We start from the raw sequence: 24111 nt of genomic DNA, 5'->3' as shown, positions 1-24111 counted from the left end.
TTTTCTGTTTGGGTAGCTTTTAACATTTCTGATAGTGGAGACTGTGTCAGTACATGTACTAATGTAACCCAGAACTGAGGATGTGTATTGGTCAAGATCAAGCGAACCTCCATTTTCAGCAGCTTCTCTGAAAACCTGCCAGTCTGTTCGATCAAAACAATCTCTCAGTATGGGTCCACTGTCCTGGCTCCAACATTTAACTTCCTTTTGGACTGGTCTGGAGCGTCTCAGCGGGGGCATGTAAGCAGGAGCCAGGAAGATTGAGATGTGGTCTGACAGTCCTAGGTGGGGGCGGGGTTCGGCTTTGTATGCATCTTTTACGTTCGTGTAAACACGGTCCAGCGTGCGGTCTCCACGTGTTGGAATCGTCACATGCTGATTAAAGCTTGGGAGACAGTCCTTTAGATTCACGTGGTTAAAGTCTCCGGCTACCACGTAAAGAGCCTCGGGTTGTTTGCTCTGCAGTGAGCTGATGATATCATGTAGCTCCTGTAGTGTTTCATTAGCATTAGCGTCCGGAGGAATGTAAACGACAGAGATGAAAGTCACAGTGAACTCTCGGGTTAGATAATGTGGCCGACATTTCACTGTTATTTGCTCCAAAGCCTTCGAGCATGAGCTATTTACAACAGTACAGTTCGTGCACCAACTTTTACTCACGTAAATGCATACTCCGCCTCCCCGTGATTTCCCCGTTAGCTCGCTGTAGCGGTCCGCTCGAAAAAAAAGTCTGTCATCCAGCTGGAAGACTGTGTCCGGCGTTTCGCTTGTAATCCACGTTTCCGTGAGGCAAAGCACTGCACACTTCTTCATCTCTTCTGAGGCGCCCGCTCTCAGACGAAGTAAATCCATCTTGTTGTCCAACGAGCGGACATTCGACAGAAAGAGAGACGGCATGGGGAGTTTACCGGCTTTAGCGTTAGCTCGTAGCCTCACCATAACCCCCGCCCGGCACCCTCTCCTCTTAAGCCGGGAGCAGCGCTTCCTCTTCTGCCCGCTGGAACGCCTCTGCTGCAGCTTCCAGGTAGATGACTTTAAGATCTGCATTCTGCCGAGCGTAGCTTTGAGTTTGTTGCTGATTTCTGCTATATTTCGTGGCAAATCCGCTCCTATTCTCATCAGTTTTGTTCGGCTATAGTTCACACGCATAAATCGCGCGGAGTCAGGCACAGAGTCAATATAAAAACTTCTAAAAACTGGGATGGTACCGGGAGCCTGTGAAGCTGCAACTGCTCTGAGCGCGGCCATCATATCTCTCTAGTTTTAAATTTTCTCTTTTGGCTCCCTGTCAAATCCAAAATTTAGTTAAAAATCTTACTTCTAACCTACAAACCTCTCAACAACCTAGCTCCATCTTATATTACAGATCTTATTGTTCCATATTTTCCTAACAGAGCACTTCACTCTCATACTGCAGGTTTACTCGCGGTCCCTAGAGTTTTCAGCAGCAGAATGGGAGTCAGATCTTTCAGTTCTCTTGTAGAACCAACTTCCAGTTTCTGTCCATGAGGCTGACATTATCCAGTTTTAAGATTGGACTTAAGCCATTCCTTTTTGATAAATCCTATAGTTAAGGTTGGCTTGTTATGCTGCTTTAAGCTTAAACTACTAGAGGACAAATTAAACAAATTTCTTTAAATGAATTGGTAAAATTGAATAATTTTCATTTTTCGTTCAACCTTTATTTATTCAGTTTAATCCCATTGAGCCTCGGGGATTCATTTACAAGAGAGACCTGATTTTAACAAAGAGTGATGACAACAGTGGACAACAGCGACAACAATAGACAGTTTTAAAAGATGCTTACAAATTGAGAATTACAAGTGAAAAATATAATGGTATTTAAAAAAAGTTTTAAAAAAAGGCAGCTAGGTTGTAAGGCGGTGTAGAAAACATCTCCATTGTTTTTTCCCATGAACTTATCAGATGTTTGAAGCCACTTAGAGAGGTCAAGGTTGAGAGCTTTAGATATGTTTGCAAGATATTCCAGGAAACAGGAGCAGAGTAGGAGAAGGCTTTTTTGCCTAGTTCAATCTTCACTGAGGGAACACTGCAGGTAATAATGTCCTGAGAGCGCACGCTGTAGCTGCACTCACGCAGAGACATGTAGGAGGAGATGTATGAAGGCAGCAGACCAAGAAGGGATTTAAAGATGAAAATGCTCCAGTGAGAGTGTCTGTGAGAAGTTAATGGTGACCAGTTAACCAGTGAATACTGGGTGCAGTGGTGGGTACGGTAGTTACAGCCAGTTATGAATCTTAGTGCACATGATAGACAGCATCCAACATCTGCAGGGTGCTTGTAGGAGCGTTCATGTAAATAATGTCACCGTAATCAATGGAGGGAAGGAAAGTCACAGTTACAAGGTGTTTCCCAACATTCAGAGTTAGACAGGATCTATTTCTGAACAAAAAAAAACAGTTTAACTTTCAGTTTCTTTACTAGGTTTTCCACCTGGAGCTTAAGAGACATGCGAATTGACCAATATACCCAATTATTTATAGGAATCAACAAATTCAATAGGAGCACCTTTTGAGGATAAAGTTGAAGGAAGAACTGCTGGTACCGACTTCCTGTTTAAAAACGGTATGCCTTTGGTTTTGTTGGCGTTTAGGACCAGTTTGAGGCAGAACAAATCTGTCTGGATGATGTCAAAAGCATATTGCAAAAGCTGGAAAACCTTAGCAACTGTTTTAGCTCGACAATAAACAACTGTGTCATCAGCATAGAAATGTAAGGACGCATCAGGGATGCTCTGACCTACATTACCTATGTAGATTGTAAAGCGGGTGGGTCCTAAGACTGAGCCTTGTGTTATACCATTGTTGACTTTTAAATAACTGGAGGAAGTACCATTATGTTGAACACATTGCCTCCAGTCTCAGAGATAGTAGAAGTATAGAAATGATTGATAGACCAATAGTGTTAACTTATTATTTTATATATGAATGTTTCTGTTCATTGTCCTGAGATGACTTCTGTTGTGACTTGGTGCTATATAAATAAACTGAATTGAATAAGCCACTGCTTTATTATTGTCATGCTGCCTCTCACTGTAAAACTTGAAAATCTGTGTACAGTAGTTCTCATTTTTCTGCCCGTTTGCACCTCCAACTTCATGTGGCCCCTACTTCTCCCTTACTGAATACAAACACAGCCCCTCATGTGCTGCTTCTCACACACTTACTAACGTCATGAAGGTGGCACAGCCGAAGAGGATTATTATTTAATATATGTAAATATTTTACTTTTTAGACATTCATTTTGTACAGTTACAGCTGTTTGCTATATGTGCCTGTGTGACAACTGGGACAAAGCTTTGACTCAGAAATATATTTTGTTATTACTTTATGGAAAGAAAAAAAAATCTATATATAAATTGTATATCACAATTCATCTTAAAATATCAAAATATTAATTTTGGGCCATATCGCCCAGCCCTAGGCATGAGTAAGCTAAGGTGGAATGTTGAAAATGTCCAACAGTCTTACAGAAACCACGCCATAAACACGCTAAACTAAAATTCCCTGTTATTGTCACCGCACATCGATTGTCTGGAGCCATTTTTTCACATTTCTGGAGAACTTGCTGCAACGTTGGTTGTGATGTGCTGCTAGCAACAGCAAACTCCGCCTTGTGTTTCGTCTTCAGGTGTTTAATCTGTAGTGAACTAGGCCTCTGACAACAATCTGTCTCTGAAGACCTTCAGGGGACAGGAACTGTTATTTCATTGATTTGAATCCAGAAATACAAATTATCTCATCAAGAGACTATTTAATTATACCCTGAATTAATCAATTGAAAGAACACTCTTCTTTTTACATTATCATTACTATTTTAAAATATCTTGATAATCAAAAGTGTGTTTAGTTCATACCATTTCTAAATGTTGAAGTGAACCACTCATTTAAATCAACTGTGACACAGTATTAATGATTTTTAAACCTCATTAGATTTTTGATCATACAGTTAAATGTCTATTTACGAAGTAAGTGTGCATTTAGTCTTCTGTCTGAATGAGGAGTAGTAGTGATGTCGGTCGAAAGTCAGAGACAAACAGAGACAAGTTATTAGAACGAAGTGTCTTGTTTTTAAAACTTGCAGACAGTAAATAAGAGCTGTTGGCCCCTCTTGGAACTATTCAGTCTTGGAGTTTTCTAAGTGGAACTCAGTCTCAGTCTTGGTCTTCTTCGAAGTCTTAGTCTTTTCCAGTCTGGTTGGAACTTTCAGTCGGAGATGAGACTCAACTAAGTAGCGGATGGATTTGACCATGTGCCAAAGGTCTCTCCATTTCAGCGGAGTCACAGCTCGCAAAGCTGACTCAACCCGAGCAGTACATGCTCTCAACTTCAAAGGAAGCTTATTCTGTTGATCGAAGCATATGGAACTACTTCTAAAGATTCTCAGCCACCCTGACCGGAGACGCTGAAAAGGTAGCATGCCAATGGACCTCTGTTCCGGAGTTGAAGTATCCTCTGCTCAGGTAACAAGCCGTTGACGCCCTGTGTGTACTGGAGGGCTGAGCTGGATTCGGAGGAAGGGTGCCATTTTCTGGTTCAACACATCTTCCCTCATCCATCTAAACCTCCTCTTTAAATCTTTAAACTTCTATTCTCCTTCTCTTTAAACTTCTGTTCGCCAGTAAATCAAACTAGATGCCTTCAGCGATTAATCAGTCCCAATCAGTAATGTTCTGTTGTCTTGTTAGTAAAGCGTGCCAAGTTTATTAATCAGAAACAGATCAGCAAATCAATGTGTGCATGTTTTGATGTTAAATTTTGATTCTGTTAAATAAATGACTGCATTTATTCTGATGGGTCAAAGATAAAATGGCGTCTCGTGTCACTGATTAAACTCCACTCACAAGTTATCTTGGTCACATGGCAGAAATTTCACTCGAAAAAGAAAGAATCCGTTGTAATTAAACAATTAATATTCTTTGTGCTTGAACTAGCTTTAAGAATAATTAATTAGTAGTGAAGTTAACGCCTTAGCTCACTACTTGTGTTGAAACTGCTGTGGTTCGCTCCTCCTCTTGACAGTTTATCTGAGCACAGCAGACAATTTACGTTTTAATATCATCCATGTTTGTCTTAAAATATCTTCAAACCACAGACATTTTTTAACCTGCAATCACTTTTGCAGTGGAATCGGAAATAACGCCACCCAGTTTCGGTGTCAGTCGCTGGTAAATGGACTGTACTTCTATAGTGTCTTTCTATCTTACATCAAGATACTCAAAGTACTTAACACAAAAATCTGTGCCTCATTTACCCATTCATACAGCACTCTACTTGATCTCTACAAAGAATAATTGAACAAATCATTCTAAAGAACCTAATCAGAGCTGAGACACTTCGGCATGTGCTTCTGGTGGATTTGAACCCCCAACTATTGCATTGAAGGATGACTGCTCTAACCACTCAGCCACAGCTGCCCAGATATTGGAGCATTTTTTACGACTACTTGTGAAAATGCTGGCATCGGGCCCGATACCAGTATCTGTATCGGGACACCACTATTGCCCCTTTTCCATTAGTACTGGGACGGGCCGACTGGACCCTACTTGGCCTGGTTCTGAGGCTTTTCCATTAGTACCAGTACTTGGCACCTGTTACTATTTTCAGTACTCTTCGCTCTGTTGTTCTAACCCGAATGAAGAGGTACTAAAACGTGACGTCAGAACACTGTCGGTCACTTATTGGTCGGGGGCGGAGTCACTGGATCCTTCAGAAACTTTTCAAAACAATGATCCGCCATTTGCAATTTCTCGGACTGGAGCAGCAGCTGGACTTATTTTAAAGATTTTAAAAACAATACTGATGACATCTTGGTCTAATGCTGACGTGCTGGCATTTTTTGTGCTTGGTGGCCGACGACATAATTCAAGGCAAGCTGGATGGTGCTCTGCTGGTGTACCCCGATCCTCCCCTCGGAGCACCAGGCCGGGCAGGGCGTCATCTCCCCGGCTCCGAGTTCCACTGGTCTCCGCGGAAGATCCTTCGATGTGCCGACTCGGAGGCTCAGGTTCCGGATACCAGCCTTGTGTGCTCAGAGCTCCGCTGGTCACTGCGAAGCTGATGGTGACTCGCAGAAGGAAGACCCCGGTCGCGCATAATCATGAAGGCTGAATCCCAATCCCGCCCGGCAGTCAGGTGGACTGGACAGACTGGGACGGACGGTGGAAGCGATTTTTAAATAAACTAATATTTTGTTTTTATACAAAAAATGTTTTAAAAAATTACTGAAGCGATTTAAATTTTTTTTTTTTTTTTTTTACACATAAAATGTTTTTTAAAATCGCTTCCACCGTTTGTCGCAGACCCGTCTCTGTCCGCCTGTCTGCGCGGGTCGGGCCTTCATGATTACGTGAGGCTGGGGACTGAGAACGGCCTCTGCGAGTCACCAGCTGAGCTCAGAGCTGGGAAGATGAGCCTGCCTGTCCTGTCTCCGGAGGAGAGAATCGTGTGAGACCAGCAGAGCTGGTCATAAAAAAAAAATATATATATATATATATATATATATATATATATATATATATTTTAGCGTTGAAGATTTAAAAAATAATAAAATAAATGGTGCCAGCTTTATCATGAAATCCTGTTTTCACTTTAATGACTGTTAACTCTGCTGAAAATCATAAAAAGACACAAAACTATTGGATCTCTCAGGAATATTTCCCTCAAACATGTTTAAAAAAAAGAGACGACCTTCAGTTCAACTTTATTTTAACCCACAAATGTACAAATCACCAAACAAGAACTTTAAAGCAAAGCTAAAAATAAAATGTATATATGTGAACAAGAAAGAAAACCACACATTTAAAATGAGCATTAAAAGTAGACACAATGAGTGCAAATACATCAAATGATGATGAAAACCTAAAAAAATTTAAATCTATTTTTGTAGAATCTGGTTCATCATATTTAATTTATATATATATATATATATATATATATATATATATGAATATATATATATGTATATACATATACTGTATGTGTGCATATTTGTGTGTACATACATATATGTGTGATATTTATATATGTGTGTGTATATATACACACATATATGTGTGTACATATATATTTGTGTGTGTATATATATATATATATATATATATATATATATATATATGTGTGTATATACATATAAATATGTAAATATGTGTGTGTGTTCATATATATATATATATATATATATATATATACATACACACAACTTCAAAATCACATAAATTCTCACCCTGTACTGAAAACCGTTTAAGCGTCTCAGCGCCAACAGCTGGTGAGGTGTGGTGACGTCAATTTGAACCCCGCCCACTGGAAACGGTACTGAAAGTATAATGGAAACACAACCTGTACCATACCGAGTAGAGTAGAGCCGTGCTGTACCGGTACTACAGGTACTAATGGAAAAGGGGCATAAGTTTAGTGTAAGGGTCAGTGTTAGGCTATGGAAATGAATGAAAACTAAATGGAAGTCAATGCAAAGTTCTTGTAAAGATGGAAAGACAAAGTTGGATGTGTGGGGGGGGGGGGGTGAAGCTGCAGTTATCTGCACATCACACACCTGCAGATATAAAGAAATATAAAGAAATGGTTGGACAGAAATTTGGGGGTAGACCAAAATATATCCACCCATCACCGCTCATCCAGTAATGTTCGATGCTACTTACTGTACATGAAACACACTCAGTTATTGTAAAGAATGAAGTGAGCTGGGAGTGCAGATCTATCAGCAGTGCACTTCTGAGGTTGAGGCATTTTCAATTTAATGCATGTGCTTAATACCTTAAAAAACCAAGTCACTCAGGCCCGTAGTACAGGTACTGTGAGAGCTTATACAATCAGTTACTGCTCAGAGTATGTGTAGGAATGACACTCAGCCACTACCATATAAAACTTTAGTTAAGTATGTATTCAGTTGGCTTTTTTATAATAATTTTAGTGTTTGCTAGGTTTCATTAGTTGTGACAGCCATCTTGCATAGAATTGGCTTCAGAAAGTAAGCAGTCTTGGATGTATCCTGATGCATGCTCAATAATCCAGGTAGAAAAATCTAAAAAAGTTAAATCTGGTCCTCTGGACATTCAAAAAAATAAAACAAAGCAAAACAATAAAAAAATTTAGAAACGTTTCGTCTTCGATCCAAAAGACTTCCTCAATCTGAGGTGCTGTATTCAGCTCAGTCTTATAAATGGCATCTTCTCAGAGTGGATCAACCAGTTTGCTGCTGACAACCAAAACCAGCTGATCACATGCTCAAGAAGGACCATCAGCCTAACAATGGATCATTAGCACCTGATGGCTGTTTACTGTTCACTGGGGCTGAGTGATACTAGCAATCACAGCATTGTAAGAGGGGGACAGTTGAACCTGGAGGCTCCACCCCTGTTTAATGATGGGACAATTTCTTTTCACAAAGATGGCCTCCTTTACTAGATTAGGTGAGTGTAGACCTCAGAGTCCTGGCCTGATGATGTTGATCTTCTGTGCTGGTCCATCCTTTTGGCCAGTGGCTGTTTATTTTCCCCGATGTAAGACTGATCACCCTCCTGACACTGAACAACATACACAATATTACTCTGTTTGTGCCGGGGGACTGGATCTTTGGGATGAACCAGTCTTTGCCGTAATATACAGTGCCTTGCAAAAGTATTCGGCCCCCTTGAACTTTTCAACCTTTTACCAAATTTCAGGCTTCAAAACGTAAATACATTAAAAAAAAAATTTTTTTGTGAAGAATTAACAACAAGTGGGACACAATCGTCAAGTAGAATGAAATTTATTGGATGTGTCAAACTTTTTTAACAAATAAAAAACTGAAAAGTGGGGCGTGCAGTATTATTGGGCCTCTTTACTTTCAGAGCAGCAAACTCAGTCCAGAAGTTCAGTGAGGATCTATGAATGATCCAATGTTGTCCCAAATGACTTATGATGACAAATAAAATCCACCTGTGTGTAATCAAGTCTCCGTATAAATGCACCTGCTCTGTGATAGTCTCAGGGTTCTGTTCAAAGCGCAGAGAGCATCATGAAGCCCAAGGAACACACCAGGCAGGTCCGAGATACTGTTGTGGAGAAGTTTAAAGCCGGATTTGGATACAAAAAAATTTCCCAAGCTTTAAACATCCCAAGGAGCACTGTGCAAGCAATCATATTGAAATGGAAGGAGTATCAGACCACTGCAAATCTACCAAGACCCGGACGTCCCTCTAAACTTTAATCTGGAACAAGGAGAAGACTGATCAGAGGTGCAGCCAAGAGGCCCATGATCACTCTGGATGAACTGCAGAGATCTACAGCTGAGGTGGGAGAGTCTGTCCATAGGACAACAATCAGTCGTACACTGCACAAATCTGGCCTTTATGGAAGAGTGGCAAGAAGAAAGCCATTTCTCAAAGATATCCATAAAAAGTGTTGTTTAAAGTTTGTCACCTGGGAGACACCAAACATGTGGAAGAAGGTGCTCTGGTCACATGAAACCAAAATCCAACTGTTTGGCCACAATGCAAAACGATATGTTTGACGTAAAAGCAACACAGCTCATCACCCTGAACACACCATCCCCACTGTCAAACATGGTGGTGGCAGCATCATGGTTTGGGCCTGCTTTTCATCAGCAGGGACAGGGAAGATGGTCAGAGTTGATGGGAAAATGGATGAGGCCAAACACAGGACCATTCTGGAAGAAAACCTGTTTGAGTCTGCAAGAGACCTGAGACTGGGACGGAGATTTATCTTCCAACAAGACAATGATCCAAAACATAAAGTCAAATCTACAATGGAATGGTTCACAAATAAACGTATCCAGGTGTTGGAATGGCCAAGTCAAAGTCCAGACCTGAATCCAATCGAGAATCTGTGGAAAGAGCTGAAGACTGCTGTTCACAAATGCTCTCCATCCAACCTCACTGAGCTTGAGCTGTTTTGCAGGAAGAATGGGCAGAATTTCAGTCTCTACATGTGCAAAACTGATAGAGACAAACCCCAAGAGACTTGCAGCTGGAACTGCAGCAAGAGGCGGAGCTACAAAGTATTAACGCAAGGGGGACGAATAATATTGCAAGCCCCACTTTTCAGTTTTTTATTTGTTAAAAAAGTTTGACAAATCCAATAAATTTCACTCCACTTCACGATTGTGTCCCACTTGTTGTTGATTCTTCACAAAAAAATAAAAAATTTTATCTTTTTGTTTGAAGCCTGAAATGTGGCAAAAGGTTGAAAAGTTCAAGGGGGCCGAATACGTTTGCAAGGCACTGTATTTTGGGGTTTAAAAGCCACTGAGATGTTGTGTTTATAAAATAAACGTCTCAGTTTCTCTGATACTCCCTCAACATACGGAATGACCACTGGTCTGGGTTCCTCCTTTTCACCTGATGGCTGACTGGAGCCCTGTTTGGGTTTCTTCTTTCAGGAAGGCCCAGTTAGGATATCCACATTGCTCTAGAGCCTGTCTTGTGTGGGATTTCTCCTTCTGCCTGGCTCCTGAGTTAGTGGGTATGCTGTCTGCTCTGTGATAGAGTCCTGATGACTCCTAACTTGTGCTCCAAAGGGTGATGGGAGTCAAACTGCAAATACTGGTTTGTGTGGGTGGGTTTGAGGTACACCCCAGTTTGCAAATGTCCTCTATCAGAGACTGAGACCTCATAGTCCAAGAAAGCTAACCTGCCATTTTTTACATCTTCTCGTGTGAACTTGATGTATTTATCCACAGAGTTGATGTGGTCAGTAAAATGTTGGACTTCCTGAGATTTAATTTTAACCCAGGTGTCGTCAACATACCTGAACCAATGACTTGGTGGTGTCCCTGAAAAGGACGTCAAGGCTCTCTTTTCTACCTCCTCCATGTACAGGTTGGCAACAATAGGAGAAACTGGAGACCCCATAGCACACCCATGTTTCTGCCTATAATATTGCTCCCCATGTGTGAAGTAGGTTGACTGCAGGCACAGTTTCAAGAGTTGACACAGTGGTTCTGTGGAAAGCGTGGTCCTGCTGCTCAGAGTGGTGTCTGATTTTAATCTTAAACTGACCACCTCTACTGCATCATCAACAGGAATGCACATAAAGAGTGATGTGACATCAAAAGAGACCATTGTTTCATCAGTCTCCATGATGACATCCCTCACCTTATCCACAAAGTCCATGGTGTTCTGTATGTGATGTTCTGAGCTGCCAGCCATCAGGGTGCTAATGATCCATCGTTAGACTGATGGTTCTTCTTGATCATGTGAGCAGATAGTTTTGGTTGTCAGCAGCAAACTGGTGGATCCACTCTGAGAAGGTGCTATTTATAAGGCTCAGCTGAATACACCACCTCAAACTGAAGAAGTCATTTGGATGAAAGACAAAACGTTTCTACTTTTTTTTTTTTTAATGTCCAGAGGACCTGATTTAACTTTTTTAGAGTCTTGGATGTATTGCAGGGATTCTTTTCTTGAGTTTCATTAAAATCCATTTAGTGGTTTATGATACATTTGCTAGGAGACAGACAAACGCAGACACAGGTAAAAACATAATCACCTTTTTTTTTTGCCTTTCATACCATACCATACCATTTTATTTTTAGAGCACTTTAAACAGCGACAAGGCCAACCAAAGTGCTGTACAAACAAACAAACAGGCAGAGCACACAGCAACACAAAACATATCATTAAATCATAATATAGAAACAAAATAATAACAGATAATAACATAATGACTAACACAGTGTGATGCATACAGGATCAGCACAAATCATCTGGTGTTGAAAGCCAGGGAATAGAAGTGGGGTTTTAAGCAGGATTTAAAAACTGAGGGAGGGGGCCTGTCTGACATGCAGAGGTAACTCGTTCGTTAATAATTCCGTCAAGGCGCTGGACTCACCGGGAGACATCCAAGATTCCGTGAAGTAGAGAAAGCGGGGTGATAACAATCCACAGTCCAGACAACACAAACTGTCTGTATATTGTTGCATTTCACTGACATCACTCTGGTTTTCTCTCTGCAGCACAGCTGAGCAGGATTCCTTACCTTCTGTAGAGAGTTCAGGCCCTGCCTCAACCCCCACTGCAGCCCTGCAGCAGAGAGTACCTGTTCATAAGCCGTTTACTCAGTCCCGACTACCACCCGACCTTCCCATGCACCCTGCCCCACGCCACATCACTGAAGAAGAGCTAAGGGTGCTTGAGAGCTGCTTACATCGCTGGAGGAGTGAGGTAGAGAACGACACCCTAGGTAATTCTTTAGCTGGACTCTTCTTCTCCTTCTTTTTATGAAATATTACAAAAAATATAACATAATGTATGTGATGTTCTTCTTGACAGATCTGCAAGGCAGTATAACGCGAATCCACAGAACTATTGATTTAATGTACTCTGATAAATCTATGATGCAGGTGGGCACTGGTTACAAAAACACTCATCCCTCATCTGTTCCATTTATTTTTCTGCATTTCTAATTTTATTTTTATTTTTGCAGGTTCCTTATCGGCTTCATGCAGTGCTGGTCCATGAAGGCCAGGCCAATGCAGGTCACTACTGGGCGTATATCTACAACCCCCATCAGTGCTGCTGGATGAAGTACAATGACATCTCCGTCACTAAGTCATCCTGGGAGGAGCTGGTCAGGGACTCTTTTGGGGGCTACCGCAATGCCAGTGCCTACTGTCTGATGTACATTAATGACAAGAAGCCATTCCTCATTGAAGGTGACAATCATTCTCAGTCCATGCTGGTGTTCATGTGCATCATTTATTGATGATCATTTAAGAATTCAAGGATTCTTTTTATTGTCATACCAGCTCACATTTTCATGTTTGCGGTACGAAATTTGGACTCAGGTCCCAGATCAAGAAGCCTAACAATTAACAAATAAATAAATGCAAAAGAGTACAAATATAATAAATTTTAAAAAAGTAAGATGAAGCTGAATTAAGTTCAACTCAAGTTCAGCAGTCTGACAGCTGCAGGGAAGTAACTTTCTGAGCTAGTGGTCTTGCTCTGAATGCTCCTCAGCCGCCTGTTTGAGGGGAGGGGCTGGAACAGACTGTGTGCAGGATGAGTGGAGTCCTTCATGATGCGGAGCACCCTCCCCCTGCATCGTGAAGTGTAGCGGTCCGAGTTGGTGGAAATGCTGCTCCCCACAGTCTTTTGTGCAGCCTTAACCACCCTCTGCATAGCTGTCCTCTCAGCAGCAGTGCAGTTGCTGTGCCACACGGTGATGCAGGGGCAGAGAATGCTCTTCACCACACAACGATAGAAGCTCCTCAGGACAGAGCTCCCAAGACACTAACTCCCAAAGACTCACTAATCTGGGATTGATAATGGGCCCTTCCTTGAAACTTAACAGTCATGTAAACATGATTGTTAAATCCTGTTTTTTTCAGCTGAGGCGACTGTCTAAGCTGAAGCCCATACTGTCCAAAAAGAATCTTGAGACAGTGATCCATGCATTCATAACATCCAGGCTCGATTACTGCAATGCGCTTCTGTTTGGAATCAATCAATCCTCCATTGCACGTCTACAACTGGTCCAAAATGCTGCAGCCTGATTTTTAATTGGTACAGGCCATAGAGAGCAGATTACTCAAGTTTTGGCCTCCCTACAATGGCTACCCATTCACCTTCAGATCCAGTTCAATATACTCATGTATGTTTTTAAATCACTGAACAGTTCTGCCCCATCCTATCTCACTGATCTTCTACAGCCGTATGTCCCACCGCCCTCTCTGAGGTCAGCAGACCAGATGCTCCTTTCAGTTCCAGAAACTCATTGCAAGCTCAGAGGTGACAGGGTTTTCTCTGTTGCAGGTCCAAGACTGTGGAATGAGTTGCCACTGCGTGTCAGGCAGGTTCCCATACTCAGTCTTTAAGTCTCACCTGAAAACCCACTTTTATTCCCTTGCCTTTGACACAGTGTGATTTGTTTGATCCTGTCTGTAGTCCACAGTGTTGGCCATTCAGTTATTATCCACTGCTTTTTGTATCTATAATGTTATTTTATGTTTTCTTGTCCGCTATGCTTGTTTGTTTCTATTGTACAGCACTTTGGTTGGCATTGTTGCTGTTTTAAGTGCTCTATAAATACATTGGTATACCATACCATACCACTTTATTTATAAAGCACTTAAAACAGCTACAAAGCCAACCAAAGTGCTGTACAGACAAAACAACAGGTAAAACACAAAGCAAAATAGAAAATGAGGTAAATCAGAATATAGACAAAAAAACGATGCAGATAATGACGACAAACCAGTGTGGAGCATACAGGATCAAAACACAGATCATCTTGAGTTGAAAGCTATTGAATAGTAGTGCATTTTTAAATGGGACTTGAAAACCGAGAGGGAGGGGGTCTGTCTGACAAGCAGAGGTAACTCGTTCCAGAGTCTTGGTCCTGCTACAGAGAAGGCCCTGTCACCTCTGTGCTGAAGATGAGTTCCTGGAACTGTGAGGAGCAGCTGGTCCGCTGACCTCAGGGAGCGTGTTGGGACATACGGTTGTAGCAAATCAGAGAGATAGGGGGTGGCGACACTGTTCAGTGATTTATAGACATACATGAGTATTTTGAACTGGATTCGAACGTGAACGGTAACCAGTGCAGTGAGGCCAAAACTGGTGTAATGTGCTCTCTTTTGCCTGTACTGGTTAAAAATCATGCTGCTGCATTCTGGACCAGTTGTAGTCGTGCAATGGAGGTCTGACTGATACCAAACAGGAGCGAATTGCAGTAATCAAGCCTAGATGTAATGAATGCATGTATTACTGTTTCCAGGTTATTTTTGGACAAAATGGGCTTCAGTTTAGACAGCCGCCTCAGTTGGAAGAAGCATGATTTAACGATCATGTTTACATGATTGTTAAGTTTCAGGGAAGGGTCCATTATCACGCCCAGATTAGTGACTCTTTGTTTTTTTGACAGGGTTAGAGTGGAACGGTCGATGCAGTGGTTTGTGATCGTGTCGATGGGAGGGAACAACATGACTTCAGACTTCTTTTCATTGAACCTTAAGAAGTTTAAAGCCATCCAGTCCCTGATGTCAACCAGGCAGTTGAGCAGCGGTTGAATAGAGCATGTACCATTGTGTCTTAGGGGGAAGTAAATTTGACAGTCATTGGCATAGAAGTGGAAGGGCATGTTGTGTTTCCGGAAAATAGCACCAAGCGGCAGCAGGTATAAAGAGAATAGGAGGGGACCCAGTATGGACCCCTGCGGAACCCCCCATTTAAGCTCTGCCTCTGCAGAACTAAAATCCTTGATGGAGACACAAAAGGATCGGTCAGTGAGGTAAGATCTGAACCAATTGAGGGCTGATCCTGTGATGCCGACCCACTGTTCCAACCTAGTAATGAGGATCTCATCTTGTTACAAGTTCTATTTTGTGTAAGCTACGCCCTTTAAAAGCTGTCGCTATTGGGTTTACCCACGCACAGCGCGCCGAACACTGAAAACTTCTAGTCCACGCCCACCTCTGTGTGGGCCCCGCCTGGTCTGTTATAAATTGCATCTGGACCGGAGCTCGATTCTCGTTTTTCTTCAGCCAACTCTAAGAACACTACTTCTACGAAACAATAATAGAAAGAAAAGAAGAAGAATGATGACTTCAATTAAGAAATCGCAGACCATCCGTCTGTGCCCCGTGTGCCAGACGGGCTACATCTTATCAACGGACCTGCACGTTGTGTGTGAAAGCTGCCTGGGAGCTGACCACGCTCGGCAAGCTTTGGATCCGCTCTTCTCTTGTCAAGCGTGTAAACTTTTTTCGGCTGTGGAGAAGCAGCGCTGGTGTGAGCTCTTTTCCGCTGAGGAGGTCAAGTTTCAACCAAGGGGGGACTGTTTGCTCAAGGAATTTTTTTACTCCCTGGACACGAAGTTAGCGAACACATCCCCCTCTGAAGTTGAAACAGCTAACAGCCGTGCTCCATTCTGCCTTACAGGAGGTTTGGAGCCGGTGTTGCCTTCGATGGTACCCCCCACCCCGAGCGTCCAGGGGTCGTCCACCACTCTGCTCCACGAGCTCCCAGAGATAATTGGGTGGTCAGCGAGAGCCTGTGACCTGGAAGTGCCCAAACTGGCGGCCCCAGCCACATCGACCCTTCTGGCTGGAAGGTTCGCTGCCCAGCACATTAGGCACCGGGACCCAGTCTGGCCCTGTTTCCTGGCTGTGTCCGCCTTCCTCCTGGGTTCAGCCAACGATCCCTTAAAGCTGAGGGCTCCGGTCGCCTCCTACGCGGCCATCACCAAAGTCAAAGGGCTCACGGACCAGGTTTTTCCCACCGTCCCTCCCCTAGAACCTAGTTTGTCGGCTGTTTTCGGGGTAAGAGCAGCAAAATATATCTGCCAACTTATCATCCTGCCATCCTCTGGTGACCAGCTCACCGCAAAGCTGATGGACAGAAACCATCAGTGCTCATCGCAGGTGGGAGCAGCAACCAACAACATCACTATGCTAGCCCTTAGCATAACTAAAGAGATGAAGGAACTGAACCCATCCTCTGCAGATTAGGACCAGATCAACGTGGCTGCGGATATGATCACCAACCTGTGTGCGGCGCTTGCAGCGTGCTCCGCCCGCATCTCGTCCTGGGCAACATTGCTGCAGAGACAGATGTGGTTGAAACTGTCTCCATCCATCCCAGAAGACGTTAAAGAAGAACTCTTGGAAGGTCCTGTGTCCTCAGATGGCCTCTTTGGACCTCATTTTCAGTCGGTCCTGAACCATCTGCAGTCCTCAGTTATTGTTTTTCCGTGCTAAACAAAACATTCACGTTTCCACTCTCGGAGTGCAGCGCAGTGTGGCAGGAAACATGCACTTTGAACAAATGTTTGCATCATTTAATTCACAAAGGTTACACCCTGCAGTTTGCAAAAACACCACCAAAATTCAACGGAGTGTTAGAATCCCATCTCACATCCCTAGAACAAGGCGTAATCCTCCTATCAGAGCTGAAGAAACTTCTGGAAAAAGACGTGATTTCCAGAGTTCCCCCGGGAGAGGAGGAAGCCGGTTTTTACTCTCAGTACTTCCTGGTTCCGAAGAAGCTGGGAGGGTTCAGAACAATTCTGGATCTGTTTGTTTTCAACAAATTCATCATGGAACGACCCTCTCTCATGCTGATGGTGAAACTTGTTCTCGAATATGTGACACAAGGTGATTTGTTTGTGTCCATAGACCTGAAGGATGCATTTCCACATTCTGATAATAAACAAAGACCCCGATGATGAGAAACACAAATGGACTTAATGTTCCCTTGCCCAGACGTGGGTCACCGGGGCCCCACTCTGGAGCCAGGCCTGGAGGTGGGGCACCCGGGCGAGCGCCTGGTGGCCGGGCTTTTACCCATGGAGCTCAGCCAGGCACAGCCCGAAGAGGAGACGTGGGTCCCCCTTCCCATGGGCTCACCACCTGTGGGAGGGGCCAAAGGGGTCGGGTTCAATGTGGGATGGGTGGTGGCCAAGGGCGGGGACCCTGGCGGTCTGATCCTCGGCTACAGAAGCTGGCTATTGGGATGTGGAATGTCACCTCACTGGTGGGGAAGGAGCCTGAGGTGGTGTGTGAGGCTGATAGGTTCCGGCTAGAAATAGTCGGACTCACCTCTACGCATGGCTCTGGCTCTGGAACCAGTTTCCTTGAGAGGGGCTGGACACTCTTCCACTCTGGAGTTGCCCCTGGTGAGAGGCGCCGAGCAGGAGTGGGCATACTTATTGCCCCCCAACTTGGTGCCTGTGTGTTGGGATTCACCCCGGTGAATGAGAGGGTGGCCTTCCTCCACCTACGTGTGGGGGGACGGGTTCTGACTGTCGTTTGTGCTTATGCACCAAACGGCAGTTCAGATTATCCACCCTTTCTGGAGTCCTTGGAGGGGGTACTGGAAAGTGCACCTCCTGGGGACTCCCTTGTTCTACTGGGGGACTTCAATGCTCATGTGGGCAATGACAGTGAGATCTGGAGGGGTGTAGTTGGGAGGAACAGCCTCCCTGATCTGAACTAGAGTGGTGTTCTGTTGTTGGACTTCTGTGCTCGTCATGGATTGTCAATAACGAACACCTTGTTCAGGCATAAGGGTGTCCATATGTGCTCTTGGCACCAGGACACCCTAGGCCGCAGTTCGATGATCAACTTTGTCATCGTCTCATTTGATCTGCGGCCACATGTCTTGGACACTCGTGTGAAGAGAGGGGCACAGCTGTCCACTGATCATTACCTGGTGGTGAGTTGGCTCCGATAGTGGTGGAGGAGGCCGGTCAGACCTGGCAGACCCAAACGTATTGTGAGGGTTTGCTGGGAACATCTGGCAGAGTCTCCTATGAGACTGAGTTTTAACTCCCACCTCCAGGAGAACTTCGAACATGTTCCGAGGGAGGTGGGGGACATTGAGTCTGGGTGGACCATGTTTCGTGCCTCTATTGTCGAGGCGGCTTACCGGAGCTGCGGCCGCAAGGTTGTTGGTACCTGTCGCGGCGGCAACCCTCGAACCTGATGGTGGACACCGTCGGTGAGGGATGCTGTCAGGCTGAAGGAGTTGTAGTGAACTAGGCCTGAGGTCAAATCTTGACCTTAAGGACCTTATGGGACAGAAACTGTCATTTCATTGATTTGAATCCAGAAATACAGGTTGACCCATCCTGAGACTTTCTTTCTTGAATTAATCAAGTGAAAGAACACTACTTTCGATTATCATTACTATTTTACAAATGTTTGATAATCAAATTGTGTTAGTTCAATCCATTTTTAAATGTTGAAGTGAACTACTCATTTTTAAATCAACTGTGAAACAGTAATAACGATTTTTAATCCTCATTCAAAGTGGAAATCAAGTTGGAATATGTTACAGAGTAATGATTCAATTTCTTGATCATCTGTTTGAAATGAGCAAGTTGTGTAAGTTGGTCAAAGTTCAAGTTTCGGTCAACTGCAAGTTTACTGAAAAAGAAATGTCATGTTTAACTTTTACAGCAAGATACTAGAGAATTGACTCCACGAAGTCTGAGTTCTTCATGATATCTTTTGTCTGTTCTTAAACAATCTTAATCTTTTTCCTTGACTTTTTAATAACACCTTACATCACAAAACACACCTCTGTTTTGGTCCATCGACCAATCAGAAACTCCCAAATGAACCGGAAATAGAGCTCTTTAAATGTCGGTACTTCCTAGTTCAACCCAGTTGGAGTCGGGTGGAGAGTTTGCAGCTCCAGTCGTTTGGGAGAACAGAAGTCCAGCATAATCCAGAGCTCTTCCGAGTCTTGTGGGAATTATGACATCTTCCACCTCTGAGTGGAACTTCTGAAGGACTCCACTCATGTGAAGTTCACTCGTGAGGTGAACTGTTGTTGATGAAGTCCCGCCACCACTCCGGACGGTTCTCTGCCATCCTACGGAGACGCTGGACCGGTAGCTTAACTGGAGCTCCGCTTCCACTGATTCATCGTCAGAGAGGTAATGAGTCGAGTTCACTACCGAGCGTACCGAGGAAAGCTGGGTCGAATGGAGGGTGCCGTTCTGTTCAACACTTTTCACTCACACACACACCATCTCCCTCCCTCTAAACTTCAATCTTTAAACTCTTCTATCTGCTAGCAAATTAATCCAGATATTTCCAGAAATGTCTGTTGTGAAGTTTTTCAACCATCACCGTATGGTTAATGTCTGTTGTACTGCTGGAAGTGAGAAAACAATCGCCGTATTGTCTACTCCTTGTAAAACTTGCTAAATTAGCCATGTTGTTATTTTCCAATTTGCCAATTAATGTAAATGTATGATGTTAAAATTTTGATTCTGAAAATAAATGACCACGTTCATTTTTGATGGGTCAAAGATAATTAACGTCTCACGTTACATTTTTAATTATTCAATGCATGATATTATCCAGTCCAGAAAAATGAAAGAATCCGTTTAATTTATGAATATATACAGCATATGTTCATCTACAGAGTCCTATCGGGCCTTTTTGGCCTGTGGGACCCCGGAAGCAGCTGATGGGTACCGGAAGTCCAAGCGACATGCGGCTCAGGTGGTCGCTGAGGCAAAAACTCGGGCATGGGAGGAGTTCGGAGAGTCCATGAAGAACGACTTCCGCACAGCTTCAAGGCGATTCTGGTCTACCATCCGCCGTCTCAGGGAAGGAAAGCGGTATGCCACCAACACTGTTTATAGTGGGAGTGGTGTGCTGCTGACCTCAACTCGGAATGTTGTTGGTCGGTGGGCAGAATACTTTGAAGACCTCCTGAATCCCACCGGCACGTCTTCCACTGAGGAAGCGGAGCCTGGGGACTCTGGGTTGAGCCCTCCAATCTCTGGTGCTGAGGTCACTGAGGTAGTTAAAAAGCTCCTCGGTGACAGGGCCCCAGGGGTGGATGAGATTCACCCGGAGTTCCTTAAGGCTCTGGATGTTGTAGGGTTGTGTTGGCTTACACGACTCTGCAATATTGCGTGGACATCGGGGGAAGTTCCCATGGATTGGTAGACCGGGGTGGTGGTCCCCCTATTCAAAAAGGGGGACCGTAGAGTGTGTTCCAACTACAGGGGAATCACGCTCTTAAGCCTCCTTGGTAAGGGCTATTCGGGAGTTCTGGAGAGGAGGGTCCGTCGGATAGTCGAACCTCGGATTCAGGAGGACCATTGCGGTTTTCGTCCTGGCCGTGGAACACTGGACCAGCTCTACACTCTCAGCAGGGTCCTGGAGGGTGCGTGGGAGTTTGCCCAACCGGTCTACATGTGCTTTGTGGACTTGGAGAATGCGTTGGACCGCGTCCCTCGGGGGACCCTGTGGGGGGTACTCTGGAAGTATGGGGTACCGGGCCCTTTGGTACGGGCCGTTAGGTCCCTGTATGACCGGTGTCAGAACCTGGTCCGCATCGCCGGCAGTAAGTCGGGCTTGTTCCTGGTGAGAGTTGGACTCCGCCATGGTTGCCCTTTTGTCACCAATTCTGTTCATAACTTTTATGGACAGAATTTCTAGGCGCAGCCAAGGTGTTGAGGGGATCCGTTTTGGTGGCCTTAGGATTGCTTCTCTGCTTTTTGCAGATGATGTAGTCTTATTGGCTTCATCAGATCGTGATCTACAGCTTTCGCTGGAGCGGTTCGCAGCCGAATGCGACGCGGCCAGAATGAAGATCAGTTCCTCGAAATCCGAGGCCATGGTCTTGAGCCAGAAAAGGGTAGAGTGCCCTCTCCGGGTCAGGGAGGAGGTTCTACCCCAAGTGGAGGAGTTCAAGTATCTTGGGGTCTTGTTCATTAATGAGGGAAAAATGGAACGTGAGATCGATAGGCGGATAGGTGTAGCATCTGCAGTGAAGCAGGTGCTGTACAGGTCTGATGTGGTGAAGAGAGAGCTGAGTCAAAAGGCGAAGCTCTCAATTTACCAATCGATCTACGATCCTACCCTCATCTATGGTCACGAGCTTTGGGTTGTGACCGAAAGAATGAGATCTCTGATACAAGCGGCCGAAATGAGTTTTCTCCGCAGGGTGTCTGGGCTCTCCCTTAGAGACAAAGTGAGAAGCTCGATCATCCGAGAGGGACTCAGAGTAGAGCCGCTGCTTCTCCACGTCGAGAGGAGCCAGTTGAGGTGGCTTGGACATCTGTTTAGGATGCCTTCTGGACACCTCCCTGGTGAGGGTTTCCGTACACGTCCCACCAGGAGGAGGCCCAGAGGAAGACCCAGGACACGCTGGAGGGACTATGTTTCTCGGCTGGCCTGGGAACGCCTCGGGATTCCCCCAGAAGAGCTGGTCCAAGTGGCTGGGGAGAGGGAAGTCTGGGCCTCCCTACTTAGGCTGCTACCCCCGCGACCCGACCCCGGATAAGCGGAAGAAAATGGATGGATGGTTGGATGTTTAGTTAGTATTGACGATCATATGTTTCACTGTTGTGGACATCTGTAGGTGTTTACTGACTGTAAGAACAGTCTGATGTTAGATACAGAGTCAGGATGTGCAACATGGCATAAAATTCATATTGCGGCGATATTGTCTATTGTGATGAGAAGCTACACGAAGCTACACACTAACTATGTCAGGGTTTTCTTTTTGCTGCTGTTCTGTTCATTCAGCATACATGTTATGGTAGCATACATTTAGTAAATACGCATGCGCGCGCATGCACATTTTGCAATAAGCTTGTGACATTCAGAGGAGCAGTCTGATCATCCTACACTGCAAGATACAACAAAAAGTAAGTCAGTACATTGTTTTGGTGCAAAGTACAAATGGTATTACTGTGCATTTACACTGTGCAATGCGTTTCCTGAATCGTAAGTAAATCGTTTTGGTGACAAACAAAGTATAACAAAGTATATGATGATCTGACAGGTTAGCTACAAAGTCAGGGTATCATACAGCTGTTAAACTGCAAAGTCAGGGTGTTTTACAGCTGTTAAACTGCTAATTCAGGGCATATTGAGGCGTTTGGGTGTCATACAGCTGTTAATAACAAAGTATATGATGATCTGACAGGTTAACTGCTACATCATGGTGTGATATGGCTAATTAAATAGAAGCTTATGGTGATCTCAGTGGATAGATGCAGCCATCAGTTTGCGCTACGCGTATGGCGATCTGACGATGTATGCTGGCCTAACAGAACACAGCCGTTGTCGTGTTTTTTTGTTTTGTTTTGTTTTTTGTTTTTGCTGGTCGGTCGGTCTGTATCACATTCCTACTGTATCTAACATTTGACTGGGATGTGTGATATGACATAAAATTCATATCCCAACAATATCTACCGGTGTTATATTGTGATGATAAACTATACAAAGCTACATGATAACTACGGCCAGCTAGCTTCTCTACTACCTAGCTCTTGAAGAAAACAGACTTTCACCATTTACGCACAGTTTTCAACTCAAAAAAACGTACTGGTAAATTTTGCTTTTTACTTACTTCCACAGATAACTTTTAGCTCGAAGAGATGACGCCCTGCCCGGCTCCAATGCTCCGGTGGAGAGGACCCGGGTAGACCGGCGGAGCTCCATCTAGCTCGCTATGAATTTTGTTGTCGGCCAGCAAGCACAAAAAATGCCAGCACTTCAGCATTAGACCACGGTGTTGTCATTATTGTATTTAAAATCTTTAAAATAGGTACAGCCACTACACTGGGTTCGAGAAATTGCAAATGGCGGATCGGTGTTTTGAAAAGTTTCTGAAAGATCCAGTGACTCCTCCCCCTGACCAATCAGTAGCCAACAGTGCACTGATGTCACATTTAGGTCCATCAAGAACCAGACCTGGGACCCCAGAGAAGCAGGTCCCAAAAACCGGTTGGGTTCCCCTGCTGGAGGCACTGTAGATAAACCACGGAACTGGCACGAACAAGTTATGGTCCTATAGGAACTGGCCCTAATAGGACCTGTGGATAAGGGGCTAAACAAAAAAACCTTAAGTTGTAATGGTATCAAGAGCTGTAACTCTTTATCCCATTTAAATGTGGCAATCCTCATATCAAAGCTAAGAATTTGCACTAGATATCCTAACAAAACTTAGCTTACTTTGATACCTCTTTTTGATCTGATGTATTACTTTAAAAGCTTTTGCGTTTTCCAGCAGCTCATACAATGTGCATTATGTCTCTCTGTTGCAGAGGAGTTTGATAAAGAAACAGGTCAGGTTCTCAGCGGCATGGACAAATTGCCTCCAGACCTTAAGCAGTATGTGATGGAAGACAACGAGCTGTTTGACAAAGAGATTGAGGAGTGGGACGCTATGCAGGCCCGCAAGGCCCAGCAGGAGAAGCTCGCCCTAGCTTCAGCAGCTGCTGCTCTGACAGCAGTATCCAGCACTTCAATGTCGTCTTCATCTCCACAACCCATGAGTATTGAGTCCAGTCCTCCAGACAATGCAGGTATGGGTCATTCAGAACCACAAACCAGAGGGCTAAATATCAAAAGTTATTTGTTCCCTAGAAGTTTACAATAAGTTGAGAAAGAGATCCCCCCCCCCCCCCTTTTTTTTGGCTGCTCCTTCTTCAGGGGTCACCACAGCAAACTAATTCGCACGAAGGTGTGGCAATTGTTTTTACATCGGATGCCATTTTTGACACAACCACAGAGCTACCACAGCCCTTTGTGTGGAGCAGAGAGCTGCCATGTAGGGTGCAGGGTGGGGGGCGGCGGGGGGGGGGGGGGGGG

General features: G+C 44.3%; 1 protein-coding gene across 1 annotated transcript in view; it reads left to right on the top strand.

Annotated features, from left to right (window-relative positions):
- Nucleotides 1-24111, top strand: part of usp25 (ubiquitin specific peptidase 25) — a gene marked incomplete in the record, with an annotated part of 317087 nt that overhangs the window by 223899 nt on the left and 69077 nt on the right. The window contains 4 exon segments of the mRNA XM_037688164.1: nt 11995-12221; nt 12311-12381; nt 12465-12693; nt 23565-23825. Coding sequence (XP_037544092.1) covers nt 11995-12221; nt 12311-12381; nt 12465-12693; nt 23565-23825 — 788 coding nt within the window.

The sequence above is a fragment of the Nematolebias whitei genome, chromosome 14 (assembly GCF_014905685.2).
Source record: "Nematolebias whitei isolate Nwh7 chromosome 14, NemWhi1, whole genome shotgun sequence".
NCBI lineage: Eukaryota > Metazoa > Chordata > Actinopteri > Cyprinodontiformes > Rivulidae > Nematolebias > Nematolebias whitei.
The sequence above is the reverse complement of the archived record's forward strand: the minus strand, read 5'-3'. Positions and strand labels throughout refer to the sequence as shown.